The sequence below is a fragment of the Schistocerca nitens genome, chromosome 2, assembly GCF_023898315.1.
Source record: "Schistocerca nitens isolate TAMUIC-IGC-003100 chromosome 2, iqSchNite1.1, whole genome shotgun sequence".
NCBI lineage: Eukaryota > Metazoa > Arthropoda > Insecta > Orthoptera > Acrididae > Schistocerca > Schistocerca nitens.
Genome location: NC_064615.1, coordinates 1,093,133,955 through 1,093,146,970, shown reverse-complemented (window position 1 = coordinate 1,093,146,970; position 13,016 = coordinate 1,093,133,955). Strand labels below are relative to the sequence as shown.

The following is a 13,016-nucleotide window of genomic DNA, read 5'->3' as shown; positions in this document are numbered from 1 at the left end:
TGTCCAGACCGTTCGCCAGATAGTTACGTTATTTAAGGAAACAGGAAGTGTTCAGCCACATGTGAAACATCAACCACGACCTGCAACAAATGATGATGCCCAAGTAGGTGTTTTAGCTGCTGTCACGGCTAATCTGCACATCAGTAGCAGACAAATTGCGTGAGAATTGGGAATCTCAAAAACATCGGTGTTGAGAATGCTACATCTACATCGATTGGACCCGTATCATATTTCTATGCACCAGGAATTGCATGGCAATGACTCTGAACGTCGTGTACAGTTCTGCCACTGGGCACAAAGGAAATTACAGATGACAGATTTTTTGCACGCATTCTATTTAGCGACGAAGCGTCATTCACCAACAGCGGTAACGTAAACCGGCATAATATGCACTATTGGGCAACGGAAAATCCACAATGGCTGCAACAAGTGGAACATCAGCGACCTTGGTGGGTTAATGTATGGTGCGGCATTATGGGAGGAAGGATAATTGGCCCCCATTTTATCGATGACAATCTAAATGGTGCAATGTATGCTGATATCCTACGTAATGTTCTACCGATGCTACTACAAGATGTTTCATTGCATGACAGAATGGCGATGTACTTCCAACATGTTGGATGTCTGGCATTGAATAGCATATTTCATGACTGGTGGATTGGTCATCGAAGCACCATACCATGGCCTGCACGTTCACCGGATCTGACGTTCCCAGGTTTCTTTCTGTGGGGAAAGTTGAAGGATATTTACTATCGTGATCCACCGACAACGCCTGACAACATGCGTCAGCGCATTGTCAATGCATGTGCAAACATTACGGAAGGTGAACTACTCACTGTTGAGAGGAATGTCGTTACACATATTGCCAAATGCATTGAGGTTGACGGACATCATTTTGAGCATTTATTGCATTAATGTGGTATTTACAGGTAATCACGCTGTAACAGCATGTGTTCTCAGAAATGAGAAGTTCACAAAGGTACATGTATCACATTGGAACAACCAAAATAGATTGTTCAAACATACCTATGTTCTGTATTTTAATTTAAAAAACCTACCTGTTACCAACTGCTCATCTAAAATTGTGAGCCATATGTTTGTGACTATTACAGTGCCATCTATCACAAGGCAAAAAAAGTGGTCCAACTAAAACATTCATATTTCTTTGCATACTACATGAATATGTAATAAAAAATGGGTGTTCCTATTTTAAAAAAACCAGTTGATATCCGTTTGACCCATGGCAGCGCCATCTAGCGGGCCAACCATAGCGCCATCTGATTTCCCCCTTAAAGCTAGACAAGTTTCGTTCTTTGTAGTTTTTTCGTTTGATGCTTATTTTGTGAGATATTTGGCCCGGTCACTATCAATGGACCACCCTGTATATATATTGGAAATCTTAATAAAAATTTGCTACTTACATAACTGAAAGGAAAATTTTGAAATAATGATTAAGAAAGGACTGGAAAGTACTCATATTCTGGGTGAACTTTAATTGGCACTAACATAAACAGACCTTCAGTATTGAATACATATATTCAATATCTAACATTCGTAAATTTACGTACACCCGTTTTTGTTACCACTACTGTACATTGAGATTGGTATGACAATACTGGTTCAGGATCCCCCTTCTCAGCGAATCTTGTGCATTGTTCCCATTAATGTACTTCCCCCCCCCCCCAATATACATACAGCACAGACACACACACACATACAAGCACTGCAAGAAGCTGTCCATTGTCCTTATTTCTTCCTTCATTTAAAAATGGCTTCATGAAGTTCCAACATACTCTCTGGTCAACTTTCCTCCTTGCCAAGGTACAGGACGGCATTGCAATGTAATCTGAAGACACATCTGCAGTTATCCACAACTAGAGGCAGGATTTCTTAGTTTTGTAGGGCATAAATTGGGTGAATGTGCACTTTGCTGTGCTGGAAAGTAGCTGCTCATCAACGATAATATTTCATCAGGGCAGTCAGTTTTCCATGAACTTGTCCATTTTACAGAAATGAAAGGTCACCAGGGATGCACTGAACTTGGGGGAACATTTCATCAAATCAGAGGAACCAGAAAAGTTCATAGACTCTATCTCTTGCCATTTTATCCCTGACAAAGAATGTGGCCAGAGGTCATCCAATGAAACACTTCTAGAAGAAAAGTCATGTCTGGCACACAAGACAGCAGTCACTGATTCTACTTCCTCCAACAATATGATACAAGTGCTATTTTCTACTTCATTCCAAGCATTTGATTATGTGTGCTTTTTTATGATATGCAGCATCAATTTGTGAAAAAAAAAGTCATAATGCACTAATGATGGGTTAGTCATCAACTCAGTGGTAGACATATACAGGTGGGCGCTCCTCTCTCCTGCAGGACATTGAAGACAGTCTGTCCTCCATTTAATGACAAGTTAACAACCTCCCATTCTGTTCTTTCTCTGGCAGCCATTTTCACTTTGGCATCAGTTGACTGTCGTTACTATTGTGAAGCGAACTGAAATTAATAGACATATCTTCATCTGTCAGACTATGTACACTATCATGTCTCTGGAAAAAAATCACCATTTAAATGTGGTGATCTACACTCCTGGAAATTGAAATAATAACACCGTGAATTCATTGTCCCAGGAAGGGGAAACTTTATTGACACATTCCTGGGGTCAGATACATCACATGATCACACTGACAGAACCACAGGCACATAGACACAGGCAACAGAGCATGCACAATGTCTGCACTAGTACAGTGTATATCCACCTTTCGCAGCAATGCAGGCTGCTATTCTCCCATGGAGACGATCGTAGAGATGCTGGATGTAGTCCTGTGGAACGGCTTGCCATGCCATTTCCACCTGGCGCCTCAGTTGGACCAGCGTTCGTGCTGGACGTGCAGACCGCGTGAGAAGACGCTTCATCCAGTCCCAAACATGCTCTATGGGGGACAGATACGGAGATCTTGCTGGCCAGGGTAGTTGACTTACACCTTCTAGAGCACGTTGGGTGGCACGGGATACATGCGGACGTGCATTGTCCTGTTGGAACAGCAAGTTCCCTTGCCGGTCTAGGAATGGTAGAACGATGGGTTCGATGACGGTTTGGATGTACCGTGCACTATTCAGTGTCCCCTCGACGATCACCAGTGGTGTACGGCCAGTGTAGGAGATCGCTCCCCACACCATGATGCCGGGTGTTGGCCCTGTGTGCCTCGGTCGTATGCAGTCCTGATTGTGGCGCTCACCTGCACGGCGCCAAACACGCATACGACCATCATTGGCACCAAGGCAGAAGCGACTCTCATCGCTGAAGACGACACGTCTCCATTCGTCCCTCCATTCATGCCTGTCGCGACACCATTGGAGGCGGGCTGCACGATGTTGGGGCGTGAGCAGAAGACGGCCTAACGGTGTGCGGGACCGTAGCCCAGCTTCATGGAGACGGTTGCGAATGGTCCTCGCCGATACCCCAGGAGCAACAGTGTCCCTAATTTGCTGGGAAGTGGCGGTGCGGTCCCCTACGGCACTGCGTAGGATCCTACGGTCTTGGCGTGCATCCGTGCGTCGCTGCGGTCCGGTCCCAGGTCGACGGGCACGTGCACCTTCCGCCGACCACTGGCGACAACATCGATGTACTGTGGAGACCTCACGCCCCACGTGTTGAGCAATTCGGCGGTACGTCCACCCGGCCTCCCGCATGCCCACTATACGCCCTCGCTCAAAGTCCGTCAACTGCACATACGGTTCACGTCCACGCTGTCGCGGCATGCTACCAGTGTTAAAGACTGCGATGGAGCTCCGTATGCCACGGCAAACTGGCTGACACTGACGGCGGCGGTGCACAAATGCTGCGCAGCTAGCGCCATTCGACGGCCAACACCGCGGTTCCTGGTGTGTCCGCTGTGCCGTGCGTGTGATCATTGCTTGTACAGCCCTCTCGCAGTGTCCGGAGCAAGTATGGTGGGTCTGACACACCGGTGTCAATGTGTTCTTTTTTCCATTTCCAGGAGTGTATTTTCTGATTTCATATCTGAGTTCTCCAGAATATGTAAAATCTCTTCATTAATAAGACCAGATTGACAAGACATAATGGAAAACACCTGTTATAGGGAAGGAAAAGCTATCTAAATGATTAGGCGAATAACCATCAGCAAAATACAAAACATGACTGAAAAGTTATGCAACAGTGTCCATCATGCAAAGTAATGACAATGCAAAAGTCATCATTCAAGGTAGTGCTCACTGGCTGAAGCAAAATGGGATGTGGAGTGCATTTGTAATGGTGAAAATAGCAGTATCCTAAAAAAGGGGTTGCTCCTCTCACTTTTCTAGACATATTTCACAAAACTTCCAGAAATCATGAAAATTCACAAAACTGCAGTATACCATTGCAAAAAGTAGAAGGATAACACAAAGTCACAAATTTTGGTGGAAAACTGTTGAAAACTGAATTTCTTACTGCAGAAATAAAATCTGAAATATGTCCTTTGACCCTATTGTTGTTCTAATGTTAAAGAACTTATACAGGATGCAGCTCTGTTGGTGAATATAAACTGCAATACATTATTAAACAATTGTATGCATGACCACAATACAAAGAAAAGAAATGAGGACCACACTGACAGCAAACGGAGACGATTAATAAGCCAAGAGCCTGCAAATTCTCAATTAAATGTGTTCACCAAGCCGCTTCTGTGTCTAAAGAACACAAAGAAAAGTACATGCAATCAGAAACAAGTTGAATTTATCCTTACTTCTTGCTTGTCCATGAAGTGTTGGGCAATATACAGAAGCCCGGTATGGCAGCTACATATTATCAAATACTATGCTGTGACGTAAGTACCTAAAGTAAAAGAAGAATTTGTTTTCCTGTAATAACATAACTGCTACTGAAGTGCAGGGTTAGCCCAAATGATTAATCAGGTTTCAGAGTACTGTTTATTGACAAGTATCTAACATACAAAACCAACCACCAGCATTACCTCCACTTCGACAGTCTCCAGCCATTCCACGCCAAGAAGCCCCATCCATACAGCCTAGACACCAGTGTTCAAATGCCTCTCATCGTTCTCTCAAATGAGGAATATCAGCTCTTATCTTTCCAATTAGCTCCCCCATGAACCATGGACCTTGCCATTGGTGGGGAGGCTTGTGCACCTCAGCGATACAGATAACCGTACCGTAGGTGCAACCACAATGGAGGGGTATCCATTGAGAAGCTACACAAACTCATGGTTCCTGAAGAGGGGTAGCAGCCTTTTCAGTACTATGGATTGGAGCATGGAATGTCGGAGCGCTTAGTTGGGCAGGTAGGTTAGAAAATTTAAAAAGGGAAATGGATAGGTTAAAGTTAGATATAGTGGGAATTAGTGAAGTTTGGTGGCAGGAGGACAAGACTTCTGTTCAAGTGAATACGGGGGTTATAAATACAAAATAAAAAAAGGGTAACACAGGAGTATATTTAATAATGAATTTTTAAAAAAATAACAGGAGCATGGATAAGCTACTACGAGCAGCACAGTGAACACATACTATGGATTGGAGCATGGAATGTCAGAGCGCTTAATTGGGCAGGTAGGTTAGAAAATTTAAAAAGGGAAATGGATAGGTTAAAGTTAGATATAGTGGGAATTAGTGAAGTTTGGTGGCAGGAGGAACAAGACTTCTGTTCAAGTGAATACGGGGGTTATAAATACAAAATAAAAAAAGGGTAACACAGGAGTATATTTAATAATGAATTTTAAAAAAAATAAATAAAAGCCGGTCCCAAGCCCGGTTGAAAAAGGAGGAGGGGGAGGAGTAACAACCTCGTTAAAAAACCTTGGTTCACCTGGCCCGGGTGATAGTACCTCGTAAGGGTCCCAGGCCAGGGTAACGGTGAAGACCTCAACGGCAGTGAAGGCGGAGATGAAGATCATCGGAACGGCGGAACTGGCGGAAAGGTGAAGATTAACCAACGGTCCAGAAGGCGGAAGAAGACACTGTATGTCCTAACGGCTTTTGGAGCGGAAGAGTTATCTTCAATCAGCAGCGTCTGTACTTCAGAGAAGCGGCTGCGAAAGGCGTCTGTACTCCAGAGGAGCGGCCTGAATTAACTTCTTAGTGTAGCGAACTAAGTCTTAGTGGAAGGAGGTGTATACCTCTGGAAACAACAGCTTTAACCAAGTATCAGAAATGGAAGGTGCAATGAGAAAGTTTCCTCCCCGTGGTGGTAATACCACCGAAGCTGGGCATTCGGATCCGGGGGCCCAGCATCACTGCGCAACAGACCAGTCGGAGGGTCCTAGGATCCCTAACGCTAAACATAGGAACAGACATCAAACGTTCATAGGAACACTGAACGTGAACTCAATGCTGAGAACAGGTAAACAAAAAGAACTGACAAAACTAATGGATGAACACAAACTAAAAGTTCTGGCTATACAAGAAACAAGATACCCAGATGAGGATACAGTACAGGCAGACCAGTACAGGATTTATAAAGGGAAACCAGCACAGATAGTAAAGAATACAAAAGGTCTTCGGGTATATGGCACAGCATTTGTGATACATAACTCATTCTCTACTAAGGTACTAGAATTTAAATCTAAATCACCAAGAATATCATTGATAACATTCAGAAATAAAAATAAAAAGTACACACTTATAAATGCCCATGCACCAATAAATAAAGACAACCAACAAAATCCAGAGAAAGTGCAGACATTTTGGGAGGAACTGGAAGAAACAATAGGGAAGATCCCTGAGCAACACACTACAATTCTGTTAGGAGACTTTAATGCACAAATTGGAAGAAACGAATTATCAAAAAGCACAGGGAGGTTTACAGCACACACTAAAACTAACATGAATGGCCAGAGATTAGTAGAGTTTTGTGAGAAATTCAAATTGAACATTATGACAACTAAATTCCAGAAGAATCCCAAAAAACAAACAACATGGAAATCACCAAACAAATTACTTGGCGAGTTCCAGATTGATCACGTGACAATAAGTTATGATAATTCAAGGGGCATTCAAGATGTACAGGTGGTGAAAGGGGCCAACTTTGATTCTGACCATTATCTGACCAAAATTAAGATGAAATTAACACCAGAAAGAAGTCACAAGAGTGACGAAACAAAAATAGCCAAATATAGAGTACAGGACTTAATGCTCAATCAGCAAGTCTTAGACGACTACAAGGAAAAGACAGATAAAATCAAAAGTCACAAATGGGAAGAAATTGCAACCTCAATACGAGACGTAACAGAACAAACAATTTTACTAACCAAAAAGAAAAAGCATCCCTGGTGGAATGAGGTCTGTGAGAAAGCACTACAGAAAAGAGCCAGAACTTGGGAGAAATACAACCCAACCAAAAGGCCAACTGACTGGGAGCAGTTCAAAACGCAAAGACGTGAAACGACGAAAATCATTAAAAGTGAACGAAGGAAATATGACACACAACAAATACAGAAAATACAAGATGAATTTTCTAAGAACAATACACGCAATTTCTTTCAAACATTCAGAACTACAATAACAAGATATAAACCACCGACACTCTGCTTCAAAGATGAAAAAGGAAATCTGATCACCAGCGTGGAACAAAATTGCCAACACCTAGCGAACTACTTTGAAACGCTGCTAAGCTGCAAAAGACCTGATGAAACCTTGACATTTGAGAAGCCTAAGAATAAGCTACCAGACTCTGAACCACCTAATAAAGAAGAAATTAAAGATATCTTGAAAGGATTGAAAAACAATAAAGCATCTGGTAAAGATTCGTTAGTCGCGGAACTACTGAAATACGCAGGAGAAAACTTAATAAATAATTTCGAGGCGCTGTTTGAAGAGATTTGGAATACAGAGAAGATTCCGGAGGAATGGAAGACAGCATTGATTCATCCGTTACATAAGAAGGGTGCCAAGACAAATGCAAATAACTACAGAGGTATCTCATTGTTATCAGTGGCCTATAAGATCCTATCCAAGGCACTACAAAACAGGATTGAAAATCAGGTAGAGAAAGAACTGGGTGAATATCAAGCTGGGTTTAGAAAAGGAAGATCATGCAGTGAACAGATATTCAGTCTACTCTCCATAATACAACTTCGCGCACGCACATCGAAAAATCTAGTAATTACATTCATAGACTTCAAAAAAGCATATGATTCTATTGATAGACCAACCCTGATTAACACATTAGAAGAATTTGGGATTGATGATAAAAGCAGAAGTCTAATCCAGGAAACCCTTATGGGAACAAAATCGCAAGTGAAGTTTTTGGGTAGATTGTCACAACCGTTTGTAATTGGAACAGGTGTTAGACAAGGGGATGGGCTCTCCCCACTGTTGTTTAACATTGTCCTTGAAAAAGTGGTCAGGGAATGGAGAAAGAAGATGGCAGAAGCTGGAGTGAAAAATGGGATAACGTTAGGAAGAAATAAAACAAAAATTGAATGTCTGGCATTTGCTGATGACATGGCAATATTGGCAGATGACATCGAAACAGCAAAGATTCAGATAGAAATGCTGCACGAGATCGCTGAGAAGACAGGTCTACAAATATCGTATGAAAAGACAGAACTGATGATACAGGACAAAACAGACCCAACACAGACATTGCAAACTAAATATGGAATAATTAAGAGAGTTCATAAATTTAAGTATCTAGGGGAATGGATTACACCGACAGGGTTACCAAATGTTTCACTACAGGAAAGAGCAATAAAGATGGAAACGGCGTACCAGCTATGCCGAAATGTATACAATAAAAAGTCGATCTCCATCAATGCCAAGCTCAGGCACTACAATGCGGTAATAAAACCAGAAAGTTTGTATGCGATTGAATGCATCCCACTGAACAGAAAACGTCTGTTGGAGAAATTGGAAATAAAAGAGAGAAAAATACTGAGAAAGATCTTAGGACCTAAAAAGGATGGACAAGATTATAAATTGCGATCCAATAAAGAGTTATACGAGAAAATTGAAAAACTGACAACATCCTTTAAAAAGAGAAGACTGAGTTTCTATGGGCATGTCAAAAGAATGGCACCAGAAAGAACGGCAAAGAAAATCCTGGAATACATGGAAAGCAGAAAGACACAAATTAACTGGCTGAAAGAAGTAAAAGAAGACATTGCAGAAATGAACATTATACCAGAGACAGTTTACAACAGAATGGAATATAGGAATGCCATCAACAAAATACAGGGATTCAAAGACCGAACGCAATCAAAGAAGACGGGAACAACCTGGTCGCAAGAACGTAAAGAAGCCCACTCAGAAAAAATGAAGAAGTACTGGGAAGAACGCAAGAAAAAGCACAAGAAATGACTGATGCTTAGCGTAGTCCAAAGTTGACTGTAACGAATAATAATAATAATAATAACAGGAGCATGGATAAGCTACTACGAGCAGCACAGTGAACACATTATTGAAGCCAAGATAGACATGAAGCCCATGCTTACCACAGTAGTACAAGTTTATATGTCCACTTGCTCTGCAGATGATGAAGAGTTTGGAGAAATATGTGATGAGGTAAAACAAATTATTCAGATAGTTAAGGGAGACGGAAACTTAGTAGTCATGGGGGACTGGAATTTCTTACAGGGGAACATCCCTATCGCACCCCCCTCAGATTTAGTTATAAGTTGGCACAGTGGATAGGCCTTGAAAAATGGAACACAGATCAATCGAGAAAACAGGAAGAAGTTGCGTGGAACTATGAAAAAAATAAGCAAAATATACAAACTGAGTAGTCCATGCGCAAGATATGCAACATCAAGGACAAAGTGAGCTGTGAAGCACCGTGGTCCCGTGGTTAGCGTTGGTTCAAGTCTTCTCTCGAATGAAAATTTTAATTTTTTATTTTCAGACAATTATTATCTGTCCGTCCGTTATGTTTTCATCACTTTTTTGGGAGTGATTATCACATCCACAAGAAAACCTTAGTCGGGCAATGACACACATGCCATCACCAGTGTCATATAGAATATATCAGATGTGTTTTCCTGTGGAGGAATCGGTTGACCTATGACCTTGTGATCAAATGTTTTCAGTTCCCATTGGAGAGGCACGTCCTTTCATCTACTAATCGCATGGTTTTGCGGTGCGGTCACAAAACACAGACACTAAACTTGTTACAGTGACTAGAGACGTCAATGAACGAACGGACAGTTCATAACTTTGCGAAGATAAAAAAAGTAAACTTTTCACTCGAGGGAGGACTTGAACCAAGGACCTTTCGTTCCGCAGCCGCTCAGGCTAACCACGGGACCACGGCGCTTCTCAGCTCACACTGTCCATGATGTAGTCTATCTTGTGCATGGACTACTCAGTTTGTATATTTTGTTTATTTTTTTCATAGTTCCACATAACTTCTTCCTGTTTTCTCGATTGATCTGTGTTCCGTTTTTCAAGGCCTATCCACTATGCCAACTTATAACTAAATCTGAGGGGGGTGCGATGGGGAGGTTCCCTTGTTAGCAGGAAAAGGAAGAGAAGGAAAACTAGTAGGTGAATATGGACTGGGGGTTAAGGAATGAAAGAAGAAACCTCCTGGTAGAATTTTGCACAGAGTATAACTTAATCATCACTAACACTTGGTTAAAGAATCGTGAAAGAAGGTTGTATACATGGAAGAGACCTGGATATATAATGATAATACAGAGATTTAGGAATCAGCTTTTAAATTGTAAGACATTTCCAGGGGCACATGTGGAGTGGGATCACAATTTACTGGTTATGAACTGTAAATTAAAACTGAAGAAAGTGCAAAAAGGTAGAAATTTGAGGAGATGTAATCTGGATACACTGAAAGAAACAGAGGTTACAGAGAGTTTCAGAGGGAGCATTACAGAACAACTGACAAGAACAGGGGAAAGGAATAGAGCAGAAGAAGAATGAGTAGATTTGAGAGATGAAATAGCAAAGACAGCAGAGGATCAAGTAGGTAAAAAGATGAGGGCTGGTAGAAATCCTTGGGTAACACAGGAAATACTGAATCTAACTGATGAAAGGAGAAAATATAAAAATGCAGTAAATGAAGCAGGCGAAAAAGAGTACAAACATCTCAAAAATTAGATCGACAGGAAGTGCAAAATGGCTAAGTGGAAATGACTATAGGACAAATGTAAGGATGTAGTAGCATATATCACTAGGGATAAGATAGATGTCACTACAGGAAAATTAAAGAGACCTTTGGAAAAAAAGAGAGCCACCTGTATGAATATCAAGAGCTCAGATGGAAAACCAGTCCTTAGCAAAGAAGGTAAAGGTAAAAGGTGGAAGAAATATGTAGAAGGTCTATACAAAGGCAATGTATTTTGAGAGCAATATTATGGAAATGGAAGAGGATGTAGATGAAATGAGGTGGGAGATATGATACTGCATGAAGAATTCAACACACCACTGAAACAACTGAATCGAAACAAGGCCCCGGAGAAGACAACATTCCGTTAGAACTACTGACAGATTCGGGAGAGCCAGCCATGACAAAACTCTTCCATTTGGTGAGCGAGTTGTATGAGAAAGGTGAAATACCCACAGACTTCAAGAAGAATATAATAATTCCAATACCAAAGAAGCAGTCTTACAGGTGCGAAAATTACCAAACTATCAGTGTAATAAGTCACGGTTGCAAAATACTAACATGAATTCTTTACAAACAAATAGAAAAACTGACAGAAGCTGACCTCAGGGAAGATCAGTTTGAATTCTGTAGAAATATAGCAATATGCGAGATAATACTGACCGTATGACTTATCTTAGAAGATGGGTTAAGGAAAGGCTAACCTATGTTTAGAGCACTTGCAGATTTAGAGAAAGCTCAACAAAAGAAAAATCTGGAGTATGAATTAAAATCCAGGAAGAAGAAATAAAAACCTTGGGTTCACTGATGAAACTGCAATTCTGTCAGACACAGTGAAGGATTTGGAAGAACAGCTGAGTAGAATGGACAATGTCTCAAAAGGAGGATAAAGATGAACATCAACAAAAGCAAAATGAGGATAATGGAACATAGTTTAATTCAATCTCTGCTGTTAAATTAAATCTGCTGTGATGGACTTTTACGGAAACATACTAGTGATCACATGCATGGAACTGGATTACCATTTGGATGTGTGTTAAGGGACCAAGGACACACACACTGTAAGTTTGTAGAATGCACCAGAAACTTGATGAGTATATGAATCTTTTCATGTAACACCTATCTTTGTGCATCATATACTTCCAAACAACAGTACTTTGAAACCCAATGAGTTATTAAGGTCAACCCTGTACTTTTATTGCAGTATGTTTAAGACTGTTTCTGTAACATTACAAGGGAAGTTTTGGGGAAGTATCAGAAATATGTATGAGAAAGTGCATTAAAGCTGGAGTTTTTGCTCTCTATTTAACGTTGCATGGACATGTGTGTGTGTGTGTGTGTGTGTGTGTGTGTGTGTGTGTGTGTGTGTGTGTGTGTGTGTTTGTGTGTGTGTGTTTGTGTGTGTCGTTATTGAGTATAGATTGTGGGATACCTTGCAGTGGTGTCAACTGTCTATGAATGAATACATGAAATGAAAAAAAAAAATATTTGAAGAACATGAAAATCAGTCACTGGTAACAGTAATGACTTGCTGCAGAATGACAATGCTGTAAGTAGTCATTCTATTAACCATACAGGAAACAAAGAAAGAACTTTTTTATCAACAATAAAAATATGACTCCTTCAAAATTTATAATATGCTACTCTATCAAAACAGTCTTTTGTTATGTAAAATTAAATGGATTGCAAGTAAATTTAATTGAAGTTTAAACAATACTACCTTGGTAAATATTTTCTTCTACTTGCTGAACGAGATTTGTTGAAAATACCATGTAAAGATGCAACCAGTGCTTTCTTCTTTGGAGTTGATACCTTAGAGTTCCTTCTTATACATCTGTCTGGCTTCTGGAAAGCAAGAACTTACTTTACCTTCTAATAACACAGGATAATAGAAATACAAGGGCTGCATCAAAATTTGGCATGTTAGGAAAAGATGCAGAG

At 40.8% G+C, this 13,016-nt stretch overlaps 1 protein-coding gene across 1 annotated transcript in view; it reads right to left on the bottom strand.

The window, feature by feature from the left end:
* The window catches only part of LOC126237488 (uncharacterized), a 304,303-nt gene that overhangs the window by 278,299 nt on the left and 12,988 nt on the right, over positions 1–13,016 (bottom strand). The window contains exon 3 of the mRNA XM_049947633.1: positions 12,796–12,920. Coding sequence (XP_049803590.1) covers positions 12,796–12,920 — 125 coding nt within the window. The remainder of the gene's footprint in view (positions 1–12,795; positions 12,921–13,016) is intronic.